This window comes from Lepisma saccharinum, chromosome 13, assembly GCF_977018435.1.
Source record: "Lepisma saccharinum chromosome 13, izLepSacc3.1, whole genome shotgun sequence".
NCBI classification, from domain to species: Eukaryota; Metazoa; Arthropoda; class Insecta; order Zygentoma; family Lepismatidae; genus Lepisma; species Lepisma saccharinum.
Window position 1 is genome coordinate 26,855,583 of NC_139241.1, and position 17,116 is coordinate 26,872,698.

General features: G+C 35.7%; 1 protein-coding gene across 1 annotated transcript in view; it reads left to right on the forward strand.

Annotated features, from left to right (window-relative positions):
* The window catches only part of eIF2Bdelta (eukaryotic translation initiation factor 2B subunit delta), a 156,866-nt gene that overhangs the window by 47,031 nt on the left and 92,719 nt on the right, over window positions 1–17,116 (forward strand). The window contains exons 8-9 of the mRNA XM_083133977.1: window positions 1,685–1,864; window positions 15,047–15,174. Coding sequence (XP_082990103.1) covers window positions 1,685–1,864; window positions 15,047–15,174 — 308 coding nt within the window. The remainder of the gene's footprint in view (window positions 1–1,684; window positions 1,865–15,046; window positions 15,175–17,116) is intronic.

A 17,116-nucleotide genomic window follows, 5' to 3' on the forward strand; every position in this document is an offset into this window, starting at 1 on the left:
TTACTTGTGGTGAAGAATTTTTACGGTCACAATTGATTGATTTATTGATCTTGTTTATTTTACTTTGCCTTTCTGCCACTTTTGGCTAATTGTAAAGATGAGGATGAATGGTGGTAGGATGAGATGGATGAAGGGTAGAGGATTGTACTGGCTCTTAGTCCAGATGCCACAGCCTTTCTAGTCTTCCAAATGTTTTTTCCTACATGACAGGGATGTTGACATTTGGGTGTCTTTGGAAGGAGTCACCCCTTACATCTTGCTATCATAATGATGACCAGCTGAATTGCTCTTATTCTTAAATTAGAATGATGATTTCATCGGTTGACGTTTGAGTTTAGGTGTACAGCATTTATTTTTACATGCATTAATAGATTCAGCAAGTCTAATTCTCTTGTTAAAGTACATATTCAGTTTCCATCTTAACTGGCCTTTTGCTAAGGGGGGTGTCATGAAATAAAGAATACTTATGCTTTTAATTGCTAATTTTCAACTTCACCTAAGTAGGAGTCGATTAAATATAGGTTAATAAAAATTAGAAAAGTCATGAAAAAGTCAAGTATTTTGGATTTGTAATTTTGGTTGACACCCTCTGTGATCATTTTTCTTGCTATATCTGTCATCATCTATAAATCCTTAACCCTTATATGCTGAGGCTGATATTCATGGTAACATTGAGAATGTTTTCAACATGGAATTTAAAATTATGGAAGGTTTTAAATTTAAAAAAATATCTCTGTAACTAAGAATGCTAGTCTTACAAATTTTAGCTTGTCTTTTTCAGTACAAATTAGGTTACAAGTCAATGGCCAAAAACCAGTTTTCATTTATCAAGTAAAAGAAGAAGATGAAAGTTAAAAATTACTATTATTATTTTTTACAAAATATGACAGCGATGTTTCAAAAGGTACCTGCATATTGCCTGATATGTGTTTGTTCCATTCTCTAGGCAAGAATTACCCACTTACTTGCTACTGATACTTTCGAGGGAAAATAAAAATAATTGAAAAGCCTTGTTTTTTCTTTTTTTTCTCCACTCCCCTCCCCCCAAATATACCCAGAATCTATTAAACTATACTAATTACTAATGGGATGCCTCAAGGCTCATGTAGCACTCAAAGCATGTATCTCTCAGCATTACTTGAGTCGCAGTATGTTCCAAAAGTCGAAAATACGAAATGTAACACATATGTCATATCCTGACATTAGCTATCTCATCTAAATCAGCCACACATGTAACGTCTCGACATTTAAGGGTTAATGAAGCCATGTGGAGTTGAACAAGACATTATTATAAGGGGATTTTTAACGTCATGGTCATCCCCTTTCCATGAAGATGAGAAAGTTTTCTGTTCTTTCCTTTCCTTTGATGTTGTCTATGAGAGCTTCACGAGGTTCTTCAGGATTTGATTACTGCTTATTTATCTTTATTACTTATCACCCTTAAATTCTGCAGTAGTCCAGGGGGGAATATGGTGTTTCACTTCTGCTCCAATATGCTTCCTTTGTTTGTCAGGTTTGCAATGTTTTCTTGCAGCTGACCTCTAGTGACAATTTAGCCATCTGCTACCTGAATGCACTTGCTACTCCGAGAAGGTTTTTAAGATCAAGCAATGATAGCCATTACTGTAAATATGAAATGGAAATAGTCTTTTGTTCCTTGCATAATATGTTTTGTGGGTTACAGGTGATTTTGGACTTTGAAACTCCACCTCAGAAAGAATTCGCTCGAGCCTTGGAAACTCAGATCCAATCAGGCCTTACGTTTCTTGAGAAGTGCCGTCCCATGTCAGTCTCCATGACCAACGCCCTGAGATTTCTCAAGTGGCAGATGACACAGTTGCCAAACAACATTTCAGATTCTGACGTAAGTGCTTGCTCCTTTGTACAATCAATGTGCCATTTAGTACCATATACCATTTTAATGAACTTTGTGCTCATGTTTATTTTTCAGTGGTATCTTCATAATTCAGGCTTGCTGTTTGTTGTATTATGGTACATTATTTCAGTTTATAACTCACTCTACTGAACATACTACAAGAATTGTGGACTTTATCACACAAATAAAATTATAATGAGACAACTAATAGCATGAGCTACATCAGCATACATAATCAATGTGAAATTAATACTATGATGCCATACAAAACCAATTTAACCATCACTAATTCAGTACTTTTATTTGTTGGTTATGATAATGAAGAGATTTCACGTGAACTACATGCATATGGTACAAAAAATGAATAGTAGAACAATGTAACATAGCAGTAACTGCATACAAATATTAACTATAAATATCAAAAGAAAAACAATGAAACTAAGTGTTCATGGATAGGAAGAATTCACATTTAAAAGTGGTTTGTTTTTCATTTTTAAGGAAAGCCATCACCTTATCATGTAATAACCTGAGTCTGCCGATAATTTACGCTCTGACATACTGTTGTTGCATCATCACAAGGTGAAAGTAAATAAAGTTATATTCACAAACACACAACTAATAAAGACAGTTAACCTATGCCAATTGAATATCAAGTATTTAGACTCAGCAACTGAACTGCCATTTAATGTATGTAGCATTAAATACATAGATGTTTTTCTGGCTAAATCAGTACTTTTAGAAGCACGAGGATGCAATATCTTCCAAAGTATTGACACTACGATAAAAACAATGCCTGGCTCATATTCCACAAGTACGAAGAAGTCATCAAAAAACAATGACAAGCAAGATCTTGTTTACCAGTGTAATGAAATTGATGAAGGGATACTCACAAAGGACCATCCAGACCAAGACTTAGACAAAGAGTTTAAAAGGGTGACTTTGGGAGGCGTATTGGGTCTCCTCAATAAGTAGTAGCAAATTATGTTGTCTTGTAAAGGGGTTTGATTCCCACTGCAGACTGTTTCAAATTCCACTTTAAACTAGGTCCAATCTCTAGCTTGTGTGAAGATAAACACTTGCAGTACAATTTGGTGTTATTTTGTATTTTCTCCTTTCTCTATTTTAATAGTTATGGCTTATAAAATAATGCAGTTCTAATATTGTATGATGTAATGAGAAAAGGCATTTTTAGTAATATACTTAGTAAAATATTAACAGTTTCAACGCACGGGGAAACATCTCAATTTCTATCTTGAAAATGTTCAACAACATTGCTGCAGCACTGAATGAAACATTAACCCTTTAAGTGGGTATGATGGATATATCCGTCATGCCCACTTGTTGTCTGCAGTGAGTATGATGGATATATCTGTCCTCGACATTCTCTGGCTAATCTGTCCTCGACATTCTCTGGCTAATCTCTCCTGCTTAAGAAGGTCAAAAGACTCACTTTTTGCAATATTGAGTTATTTTGCATTTCCACCATGAGATGTCCCTTTTCAGAAGCTCCAGAGTGTTTAACTTGCCATGATCACCTCCAGATGGAGACGCTGCTTCCATGTTAGCACTCGGCCATTTGTGTTTATCTTGCCTTGTACATAATATAGTATATAATCTGTCCTTCAAGCAGATGTGTGTGTCAATTCAGAAGCCACGCAAGTGTTTTTCGTGATTGATTGAATTAGGTTATTTTAGGTCACTTTTCTGCCACTTTTGGCTAATCGTGATGATGAGGATGAGTAATGATACTATGAAATTGATGAAGAGGAACTCAAAAAGAATACACATGTCCCAGGCTGGTAATCGAATCTGAGACCCTTGGTTTCTTGCATTTTTCAAAATTGTAGTGGATCGACAAAAGTGTCTTCAGCAATTACTTTTTATTTTTAGATGTCCAGATATTATTAGAATAATTAAATCAAGAAGACTTAGGTGCGCAGGCCATGTGGCACGAATGGGAGAGGAAAGAGGAGTTTACAGGATTCTTGTTGGGAAACCAGATGGTAAGAGACCAGTAGGAAGGCCAAGACGAAGATGGAGGGACAAAATTGAGATGGACCTAAGGGAAATTGGTAGGGATGGAAAAGAGTATATAGATCTTGCTCAAGATAGGGACAGATGGAAGGCCTGTGTTGGTGCAGCCATGAACCTTCGGGTTTAAGAAGGCTAGAGAGTTAGGTAGTTTGGTTTTTAAGTTATGTATCTAATTTGAATAAAGAAGATGCACTGTTGAACAGTGATGAGGAATTGTAATGTATAAAATTACTCATTACAGAAGAGATTTGACACTTGTAAATTACCCACTTAAAGGGTTAAGTGAAAAGCTTGTTCCATACCAAATCATCACAGCTCCCAGCCTGACAATCTCAGATTTTTAATGAAATTTAGTAGGATGCAGTCCCGTGCGAATTAATCTGAACAAGATATTTTTATGCATGATAGAGTCCCAAACTTGACTGTGGTTTCATGATGATGAATCTATGACGTATCATGTAATACAAATTATATAACAGAAAGAAGAACATATTAGCTATTAAGAAATATTACGAATATGTAATTTCTTGTTTCTGAATAGGGTAATTAATGAATTAGGGTATATGTACAAAAAATACAAGAGTGTGTAGTTATTGTCATATTTCAATTAATTCGCACAGGACTATACATGTGTGTGAATTCACCCACTAATAAATGTATGAACGTTGAGAAAATATTTCAAATAAAGTAGGCCAATCAGAAATTAGGTCTACAGTCTCGTGCGAATTAATTGAAATACGGCAAACACACTTTATGTATTTTTTGTACTTATACCCTAATTCATCAATTACTCTATTCAGAAACAATAAATTACATATCCGTAATATTTCTTAATAGCTAATATGTTCTTCTTTCTGTAATATAATTTGTATTACATGATATGTCATAGATTCATCATCATGAAACCATAGTCAAGTTTGAGACTCTATCATGCATAAAAATATCTTGTTCCGATTAATTTGCACGGGACTGTAGTAGAGGACGTGAAGTAATTTTTATATGTAAAATTTCAGCCCTTAGTCATACACAGTATTCATGCAGCAAGTTGCCTACATTACAAAAATGTGAAATTTATACTTACAAGGTTAATTAAAACAATTCATAACTTTTCTACTAATTATGGTATAACTTTCACCACATTTTGAAGCTGAGAGAGCACATTTTCCATAAAAAATAGTTGTTTTTTTTATGAAAATATTGAAATTTTCATTTCAAGGTTACATGTTGTGGACTTTTACCTTGCATAGTTAAAAAAATATGTATTCAGAATAAAGTATGTTATACAGTTAAATGCAACCTCTGTTGTAAGTTTCATTTTGTGAAGGTTTTGGGAACAGGAACAAAGAAATATCAGACGTAATATCCAACATTAAATTAAACACCTTAGCCCTTGTTGAGGAATTTACTGTATCATAGAATGAGACATAACACTGTTACAATTTTGAGGAAAACTTAAAATCCAGTGCCTTCTCCTCGGCAGTGCTGAATCTGTGCTTTGGGTGTCTGCAGCAGTTAGCATATGCAGGGTGGCGACAGACCTGGAAAACATGGAAAACCGGGAAAAGTCAGGGAATTTGAGGTGTAAAAAAAAGTCAGGGAAATGTCAGGGAATTTCGTCTTCATTGAGAATAAAACATGTTCCATGTTCTTTGGTGCCATACAAGTTGAATAATATGCCAAAATGTGATTTTTTTTTCCAAAAAATAGGTAATTTGCATGTTTGGAGGAAAACTGTTATAACTGTGGTGTGGTACTATTGGAGCAATCTACTTCGGATAAGTTTTGGTTTGCAGCTAAAACATCATAGCATGCAACCGTGTACAATTCAGAACACCGAACCGAGGAAGGGGGGTTTGGGGGCACGACCACCGAATTTCAATGAAAAAAACAACATAAAAATCTGGAGTTTACCTCCTGTTCTCCCGCTATTTTTGGGAGAAGGTGCAAACCTAAGTATTCTCTTCAAAGAATGGACGTTTCCAAAGAGATTGAAACATGTTTCATGTTCCTGGGTGCCATACAAATTGAATAATGAGCCAAAATGTGAAACTCTGTTCGGAAATGTGGCATGGATGTGTTGCGGAGGGGGGGAGGTTGGTCATCAATATGAATTTCCCAGGCTTGCTCCAGACCTGTGTCAGAGTTTCCACCCAAACGTAAGAGTATGAAGGTCCAAAAAGCACATTCATTTCGTAATCAGCACCGTGATACCATATGGTATCATCGGGCCAGTACGATCTTACTGTGATGATGCCATATGGTTGGTATCATCAGAGGAGTAAAGGTTAAGCCTCTAAATATTACGTGCAAAATGCATTGAATTATCATTTTTTCTTGTCCGTATGGGAGTAGTAAGGGGACTTGTCAACAGATGGAGGGGATAAGAGCGGGTGGTGCCGTCCGATAGTTGTCGGACGTCGTAGTAAGGCATTTTGTTGGGCAAACTGAAGGAACATGAAAACAAATAGGTTCCATTGATACATACGATTTTTGTCGAATATCGCCACCCGACAAAGTATCTCACTACAACATGCGACAGAAATTGCATGGACTTCAACATCGAACAAAAATCGCATGCATAAACAAGAAGAGCTTTAGACTGCAAATATGCTGCTGGAATTTTATTACTCTTCTGGCTCACTTCACCTTATTGAATGTAGCAGTGCTTACGAAGGCTTTCTTTTATCATCCTGACGTGTTACTGGTTTTGCACAAGTTTTCAATACGTTTACAATGACATTGCAATATTCTTAGATATCAAGAACAGTCCAACTAAACTGGATATATATTCAATACCATCACGAAAAAGTGAAACATAAATCTGCATTGGTGAATGTTGTAAAAATTGGCAAGTGCATGCTCCCAACCTCAAATTTACTGCAGCACTAGTATTTCAATGAAATTAACACCACACTCTGTCCTGTCTGTTTAATCTCGTGAGAGATGGTCTTAAATCTCTCACTGAGTGAAGTTAATGTCCAATATTATGAAATAAAATACTAATAATAAATACGTAAATATTTTAATATCATATTTACTCGAATCATTCAATCATAACAGCAAATCACTTCCTTCAAGAATTGACTTTTCTCTGCCAGCCCTGCTAAATTTTCACTTTCCATCTACTGATTTATACGAGGGGTGGCCAGAAAGTAATTTCCAATTAGTAGGTACATTGATTTTTCGCAAACGCCAAAACCGTGAGAAATGGTAATTGCTGCGAAATTATATTTAGGAATGTGCAGTGATATCTGGACACATTGTTCGCCCTTTCGAAATATCAAAATAATGCGTATTTGGCAAAAAAAAAAAAAAAAAAAAAAAAAGTGAATTGTTGGCGTTTTTAGCGATTTTTTTTAAAGAAATGTCCTAAAACAACGAAAAATTCCATGAAATCCAACATCCTTGTATTTTCTAGGCCATGTTTGTGTACATAGAACATGCAAGTTTTCCAAAATTTTACTCAAGACTAAACTATAGAGTTATACGTACGTGGAATAATTCCGACAGCCACATTAAATCATTTATTTCCCACGATTTTTCAACTTCTATCAAAACCATTTGCATCACAGAGCAAAGTGGCAGGGTTCTAACAGGAGCTCGACTGCGTATCTACCATCACACGGGAGCCACATCTTCGTATTTGTCGCACGAGATATGTTTTGAATTACCAAGCTAAGTGCGCACTATGCGAGAGACCCGGGATCGATCCCCTGCGGGGGAGAACCGGGATGTTTTCCACCTATTAAAACTGCTCCGGCGCCCACCCAGCATCATATGAAGCTGGTACCTTGAGGAAACTTTGAGGGATAAAGGTAGCCAGGATTGTGGTGCTGATTACATCACCCCCACCTTCAGCCGTGATCAAGAAAGTGTGGGGCCCTAACTCTACACCAAAATTCCATTATCTAAAATCCTTACCTTAAAATTAATAAAGGGGTATGGAAAATAACTTTCCCAAAATAACTTTCAAGATATCAAACTCTCACGAAGAGGCGTAAGCCATGTGACTTACAATTTGAAATAGTAGTTTAAAAACACTATGAAGGTATAATTTCAGATATTTGCCAGAAAATGCGCTAAAATGAAAATCTGAATTTTGGGAAAAATAACACCGTAAAGTAAAAAATAAAAAATAAGAAAATACAACAATTTGAAAAAAAAATATATCAAGGTCCCTACCGATTAGGCATAAATAAAACAAGAATATCAGGTGTAATTTTTTGCATTAGTAACAGTGAGTCCTAACCTAATTTTCGGCATAATCACCACCGCTGTTCTGTTATTTGTCGTAGCATGGCACTAAATTTTGTATGCCCATGGTATATGTGTCTGACAGCAAAGATTGGAACTATCTCTACCGTAATGTAGCTGTCAAATCCTTGCCCTGCCAGAAACCTCTTCAGTTAAACAAAGAGATGAAAGTCGGTATATTCAATGCCAGGGCTGTACAGGGAGTGGTCTAAAATCTCTAGCCTGAAGTGATGCAAAGGGCCCGTGTGTACTCAGCTGTTAGAGGTTTGTGCACATTTGATTGGCCTTCAGTGAATTGTCTGCACCATCGTCTGACCATACTATCACTCACGACGTCGGGTCTGCACAACTCGCACGATTGCTGGTGCCTGTGTGCCAAATTCTGAGCGTGCAATGTAGGCTACATCGCAGTCGGTGGGAGACTTTATGAGAGCTGCAATCTTTAACCTAGAACTGTCCTAAACCTGCTGCATTGCAACTGTACCAGATTACAGCTACATGCCACTTCTTCCTGCCTTCATGTGTGTGTGTGTCGCTCTCCGACCACTAGTGCTGCGTATAGGCACCATTGGAGCTTTTTTCAGGATGCCCCTCATATATGAACTTTCAGAAGCTTTTATTATTAGAGTGTTCCTGTTTTAATGTGTTGGTTAGCTAAATCAGGTACCTATACAATGCAATTCTATAAATTCCTTGCATTAAATTTCTAATACTTACATACCCTTTTCGTCAGTATTAATGGTATAACTGCATGTTGTCAGTTTCACAGCACTTCACTTGGATATACTGTACTGAAGCAGAAATCCCTTCGATAATGTAAGGAAATATGACACTTTCTTTTGTTCGATTCAGTTGTTTCACTTATATGCAAGAGTTAAGTTGTTTGCTTTACAGAGAAGAGAGAAGTAGCTTTATGCATTGAAAAATGAGTCCACACTCATAGTTTTTGCAAGCAGAGGGTTCCAAACCTCAGTTGAAATATCAACATATAATACCGAGAATGTATAAGGAGAATGATGAATTACAAATTGTATTTCTTAATCAATCACTCTTCACTTTTATCTCATTTAGTCGTAACTTTAAAAATAATCAAGTATTTTATTTTAAACTTACTGTGTATGACAAAATTCCATAATCCTTCCTTAGCTTGTGAATTTTAATAATTTTCCAAATTCACTATTTTGCAGTTTGAATTCAAATCATAGAGAATAGAGAAATTAAGTCAATTTAATAGAAGATAATATTGAATAACATACTGATATGTGCGAATTACTCACAATTAAATATAAACTAAAGGCTACCCCGAACACTGGTCGGCAGTTCGCCGACTTTAGCCTTGGACGTTCTTTTGTTTTTTATGAGTATTGCGCGGTTTTAGATGTGTAATTTACATTCTTTTTTAGAAAGTGTCCTTCATGCAACATTTTAACCTAAATCCTTAACCATCACTTTCACGACGAGGCACCATGTCAGGTGTCTGAATAACATCGTTTCAACCTGAAGAAGGAGGTAGTGTAACCTCCGAAACATAGTACGAAAAATCTCATACTCACACATGTAAGTTGCTGATTTTTAATCTTTTAGCCTTTAGTTTAAAGATAATATTGGTACTTTGCAAACCATACGTGGATCTGTATGAGTATATTATTTCCATTTGCCAAAACATCAATTTAGTTTAGTTTGTAATTGTCAGGGAAAAATGTAAATTTTGTCCTGGAAAACCTGGAAAAGTCAGGGAATTTCATTTCTGCTTGTTTGTAGCCACCCTGATATGGCAATGCTCTCATCCACTTTCTGCCATTTAGGGACCTGCAGAATATCTTCCACTGTTCCCTTCTTGAGAGGTGGCAGGCAGAGTGGGATGAGGTAAGTGGGGGAAACAAGCTTCCGGCTATCAAGTCCACCCCTGGTGCTTGGCGTTCCCCATCCCGTCTCTCTCACCAAGAAGGTGAGAAGCTTCGAATTGGATACAACCATCTCCCACATGTTTACTTGCTGCAAAGGCTGGACCCTCCAATGTGTTGTGTTTGTAATGTCATTTTAAGTTTTTTTTGGCATATTCTTATTGAATGTGCGTCTTTTGCTTTCCTCAGGTGGACTTTTAATCTTCCTAGCTGTTTATCTTCCCTCTTGGGAGATGACAATAATGTTTAAAGAAACATTTTTAACTTTCTGAGAAGAGCTGGTCTCTTCCGCTGCCTGTGAGGACATTTTTTGTGTATTCTTACCTTTTTAATGTGTTGTGTGTGTCCTGTCCAGGTCCCTTTACAACCTTGCACTTTTCATTTTTCCTAAGGGGCTTTTTACACCCCTTTTTTAACCGTTAAGTAAGAATTTTAGATAAGGGGCTATTTCCCCATGTATAGTGAAAATGCAAAACGACCATACATGCCAACAAAAATTTTAAATCAATCAATCAATTAATTTAATTTTGCTGAGTTACAGTTTGTGAATCAAACTTTTGAAAACTTGTTCTTTTGACTTGTTCAGTATGTGTAGCTGATGAAGGTACAGATTTGATGAGGATGGACCATTGGGATGTAGAAAACTGATCAAAACATCCTGTAATGTAGATTCACATTAATGACGCAATGTAACTACCAAGCATAATTATACACGGAAGGAAGTTACAAAACCTTTTATTCTTAAATAGACAATATTTCACATGGAATATTTGTTTTGCTGCACTTCAGTGGTTGTCTACCTAGATATGTAGAAAACCTCGTTAATTATTAGATCATTCCTTGTTGAAGGTAGGAAAGCATGAAATGTTTAAGTTCCAGGTAGTCGTTTGACTTCTTCATGTCTTCTGTTTGCAATTTTCATTCTCCATTATTTCTTCTTGACACATACATTTCATATTCCTGTCGAACAACTAGTCTTGTAGTCATATATCGTGTATACTTTGTTTCAAAAGTTAAATAAGATGATTTTGAAATTTATGTTTGGCTATTGAATTATGTTGAAGAAAAAAATTGAAATAACCTCCAGGTTTCTACATGACAATTTCCCTGCTTTTGTTTCTCTGTAATATATGACAAACAGGTGAATTCTGGGTTTGACACTATTCCAGTGAAAACCATGCACTTCATTGTTTAGTATGGATAGGGTTACCAGATCGCTGTAAGGGAAATGTAGGACATAAGTCAAAATGTAGGACACAAAACATTCTCAATAAATAATACATATTTCTATAGAACATGTTAGGAAGTAGTTGAAAAATGGCACTATTTAGTTTTAAAAAATGAATTCTTAATGAATTTTTAAATGCAAAATTTCAAAACTTGCAATCATACTAATCAATGCACCTCTTACTACATGATTTAGGTGATACTTCTCAGAGGAGACAAATTTTATCAAAATTTCAGGTTTAGTCAAACTTTATAGTATTTATGTTAGAGTGGACAGTCAAACTCTTTGAAATTATAGGGACCAGTACCAAACATTTTACAGACTTTATAAAAAAATAATTTCTCTTGTGAGTCTGTTTTGCTGATGGTAATGAAAGTACTCTCTCAACATTTGAATTATGTCCTGTAATGGCAAACAAATGTTCAGCAATTACCGTAATTTAAAATGGTTCCAGAAGTTTCACTTTGGGTAGTTTTTAGTTGAATAACAGGGTGTCTACCAAAATAACACATCCAGAATTCTTGACCTTTTCTGGACTTTTGATGACCTTTTTTCAGTTTTTCTTAACGTTTATTTATTCCACCCCTACTTAGGTAAAGTTGGAAATTAATTAAGAAAATAAATATTTATTTAATGAAAACCCCTACCAAAGGGCCACATTTAAGATAAAAACTGAAGCTGAATTTAAGAAGAGAATTACATCTGCTTTCTCGTATTAATGCATCCTGAAATGTGTTTGGCAGACAAGCGAGGCTTTGGCATCTGGGCTCGCAGCCAGTATAATCTTATGTGGGGCTTGTGTCGGTTGTCCCCATATGTTTGTGACTGACCCTTCATCCATTTTATCTTATCACTATTCATCCTCATCTTTGCTATAGCCAAGGGGGCAGAAAAAAGTGAAGTAAAATAAACTAAATCAACCAATCAGTCATTATGATAGCAAAAATTCTGGACCACAAGAATAATTTATTGACTTCTTGACCTACTTGTTGATTTCTTTACTTTTTTGTAACTTCCATGACTTTCTTGACTGGCACACACCCTGAATAACTTTGTTCTCTATACCCCTGCTTTACAATCAAATTATATTAAATAAGAATGGGCAACACCTTGTTCCATCAGTATAAACCCTAAGGCAAGAAATTCTGCTCAGGCATTGAACAGTGACGTTATCAGAAAGTGGTCCCAAAACTTTGTTCATTAATTGCTTTGTTTTCCCGTTTGTTTAATAGCAGGACAAACTTTTTTCTTTTGGGGCAATGACTGAATCAAAATAAATTTCACTATTGAGTTTGGAAGCACAGTTCATAGACTTGTAACTTGCATTATTTTTTTCTGTTACGTATTTTCCTAATTAATATTATGTGATGCTCAAAATGTAAGACATTTAAGATATTTTTAAAATTCCTCCCGAACGCCGGACATAAAGCTAAAATGTAGGTCATGTCCAGGAGAAACCGGACGTCTGGTAACCCTAAGTATGGAACAATAATTTTCAGGAAAGCTGCACAACACAATGACATCACCAATCTTGATATCTTCTTTCAGGTTTTTTATTACAAGAATGATGAACAGCAATGAAGAAATTTGTTTGCAGTGAATTAACTTAGAAATGATCAGGCAGAAACCTCAATCCCTACCTAAGATGATGAAATCTGTGCAGAATATAACCACTATTAATGAATTTGTAAGGCTTCTTTTAAACTTATTTCTCTACACAATACTTGAACAATTCCAACCACAATTGTTATTGCTACACAGTTACGGATATATCACAATCACCAAAATCACATAAAATTTGTTAAAAAGAACCGTGATTATCAAGTAACATTCACAATTCAAATCTGTGAATAGAGAGAGATTACTGGACGGCTTAACTTTTAGATTTATGTTTAGTGTTAATATTTTTTTTATCATTTCTGTTCCCAAAGCCTTCTCAAAATAAAACTCGCACATAACAGTGATTGCATTTAACTATATAGCATATTTTATCCCCCCTCCCAAAATTTAACATTTACTTTTTTAGATATTCAAGGTCAAAGGTCACATCATGCAACATTGAAATGAAAATTTCAGTATGTTCACATGAAAACTGTGCTCCCTTAGCTTCAAAACAAGCAAAAATTAAAAGTTATTCGGCAATTAGAAGAAAATTAAGAATTGTTTTTGTTGACCTTGTAAGCATAAATTTTACATTTTTTATAATGTTGGTAACCTTGCCGTATTAATGCCATTTACCTCTGAAGGCTAAAATTTTACTCATGTAAGTTACTTCATATCCTCTACCATTCTACAACGTTTCACAAAAAATCTGAAATGGTCAGTTTGAAAACTGTTTTTTTTTTCCTGATGATTTGGCATCGAATGACCTGAAATTGTTCCACCATTCTCAAGTGATTAATGAAATTGTTCCACCATTCTCTAGGGATGAATGGCTCTGAGAACTATTCAGTTTTGTGCCATCCTCTGTGGCAGAGTGGTTAGCATAGCATGCTATGATGCCGGGAGTCCTGAGTACAAATCCCAGCCTGAGTGTTGGTATTATTTGTGTGTGTCCCTTCATCAATTTCATCATATCATCATGTATACTCATCTTCATGGTTAGCCAAAAGTGGTGGAAAAGCGAAGTAAAACGAACCAAATCAATCAATCATTGATTCGGTTTTGTCACAGAGCCTTTGCAATTTTGTTTCAGATCAGCAGAATATCAGGAATTGGTATTGGCAAATTTTATATTGGTTGAGCTCTAATTTTTTTAATGAAAATTACCATATTTACGTGTGTATAATGCTCGTGCATGTACAATGCACACCCTGACTTTGATGCGGAAAAGCATCAAACAATTATATCTCACACATAATGGCTTTCTTAGCTGTAGGTCATAAAGCTGTTGTTTTGTAGATCAGAATGAATGACATCCTACCTATTGAATGAGTCTCCTGTTGCTATGTGGGGCAATAGCAGAATATTGTCTTGTGTATACAATAAGTCACCAACACATACCACCTCCCCCCTCTCCCTCTACTGTGTTTAGCATCCCAAAGCTTTCATTTCATTAACCACCTTGTTTATTCTGTAGCAGAAGAAAGCAAGATCAAAGTTATGTTATGTATTTACAGCACTGAGGAAGTTATATTTTATTATTTCTTGCCCGACAAATACCGCCAATGCGCATCCCATGGTGAAAAGAGGTGCATGATTGAATTCCGCTAGAATGGCACGACTCTTCTTGGTGTCGCAGAATGTTACATTACAAAGTGAAAAATCGTGGGAAATGATCTTTAAACTTATGCACAGTTTTTTAATTATCATTGCTCAAGAAACCCGACCTGGTAATTTGTATTTGTGCCTGTTGATATATACATGTTATATGCAGTGGTTTAGTGAAAACATGCATGGTTTCATGTTGCCTGTCTGAATTATTCCATGCATAATATGCACCACAGCTTCTGGTGCAAAAATTTTGGACAAAAATTGCACATTATGCATGAGTAAATACAGTATCCAAGATTTTATTACGTTTTGTGAAAAATTAATGAAAACTTGTACATTTTGCATTATATCAGAATACCCACAGATGTGTTGATCAGTGTGATTGGTATTAGCCAATACCAATACTTTTATGTTAACTCACTGTCTAAGTTAATTATTGTAGACCATTGCTTAACTTGATGAATAATTGAGTTCATATGCATGGGAAGCAGTTAATAGTTTTTGTAAAGTGTTATTACAGATTCCTTATATTTTCAGGCAAAGGATAAACTGAAAGATGCAGTAGATAAATATGTGTATGAAAATATCGAACTGGCAGATAAGCAAATCATGAACACAGTATTGCCCAAAATATCAAATGGAGATGTTATTTTAACTTACGGATGGTAAGTTGATATTTACGTGCATATTTTGTGAATTGGAAGTTCTTGTGTAATAGTATAGATCCACCACTGTATTGAAACCCTGCAGTTGGAGCAGTGATGCTAGTGTTGCTAGTTCAAGGTATAGATTGTACATATTTTCCAAGGTTTCAGAAGTCTTGATGGATGTAAGATATTTGGAAAGAAATCAAATCAGTCAATTAAAGATTTTGTCATAAAAAAAAGAAAAGTAATATATGCAAAGCAAAATAAACTCTTAAACATTAAATTTAGAATTTATTTACTGCCACAATACTTTCTGGAGTCTGATTTACCCTGTAAGATATTTAAAAATTCCGAAACACTGATTAATTCTGTATATAACACTGGCCAACAAAGGTTTTGTCTCAGAGCTGAAATTAGCTTTCTTTTATATAATTTTGCACACTGAACCTGATTCCATAATCGAAATTTGTCCATCACCCACAGTTTTTCAGATTCAGTATATATGTATATATTAAGACAACATGCAAATATAGGTACTACTGCACTGCAAGGGGGATTTTTTTAAAAAATATAACTGGAAACACTGTATGCAAACCTTTCTTTGGGAAGTTGCTTATCAGTTATAGACTGCGTTTACGCATCATTGTTTGACCTGCAGTGCAGGATCAAAGCTCACTCGAACACACTGTATCATACCCAAATATCGCATCCACCATGACACCAGTGCCTCAAAGTGAAGAATTGCCTGTGCCCAAACCCCCTAGTAATATGATGGTCAGTGATGAGTCTGATGGTGATTTTGATAAACATGATAGCACTGTTGCAGATCCAACATATGAAGCAAGCAGGCATTCAAATGAACCACATTTATTGAGTCAGGCCGATATCAATGACCTCGTATGGGATTTGAAATTGTCAAAGCAACAATCTGAACTTTTGGGCTCCCGGCTGGCATCTCTTACAGCCTGAAACAAAAGTTTTTTTTGTTTTTTTTAAATCGTGAAGGTGCTTTTAAAGATTTCTTCTCTCTAGAAGATGGTATTGTGTTTTGTAATGACATCAAATGCAACTTGGTTACACAAAGTTTTCGTGCTTCCTTTGCAAATGGGACAGGCAGAACCACTACATTAAAAAGTATGGTCTAAACGAACTTCCCTGACTCCAGGGGAGAAGAACGTCAAGCATCCTTCTTTAGTTAATACTGAAAAAATATTTCTACTCCCTCTACACATCAAACTCGGCCTTATTAAGAACTTCGTCAAAACCATGGACAAAAGTGGCCGAGATTTCCAATATCTGAGAAATAAATTTCACAGGATTAGTGATGTTAAGATAAAAAAAAAAGGGTATGTTTCTGGGCCTTCAGATCAGGGAAACTGTTCCGTGATGAAAAATGGAATGACGAACTTAATGAGATCGAAAAGAAAGCATGTCTTGTCATTTACAAGAATATGGAGAGATTTTTTGGGGAACCATAGGTCCATCAATTTCCACGAGGTTGTGTCCCACCTATTAACTGCATATCAGACATTGGGGTGCAACACGAGCCTTAAAATGCACTTCTTGGAATCACACATAGACTTCTTCCCCCCAAACCTTGGAGCTGTAGGTGACGAGCATGCCAAGAGATTTAATCAGGCTATTGCAGAAAAGCAGAAACATTACCAGGGAAAATGGACCCCCTCCATGTTAGCTGATTTTACCTGGACTTTGAAGAGGGATGTTCCTGATGCCAAATACAGGTGAAAATCATACACCACAACATTTTAGAGGTAAGCTTCAAACATGTTTTTGTTGCAACAGCACCTTCTTGCATGCATAAATTATATAAACCATAGAACAAATTTGTTTCCTCTGTCTCATCAAAACTGTGGGTGACAGGAAAAAACTACAAACAGATCTGAAATCAGTGCTGAAAATACTTCACCTATTGTAGTTCTTGAGACAAAAAGAGTTGTTT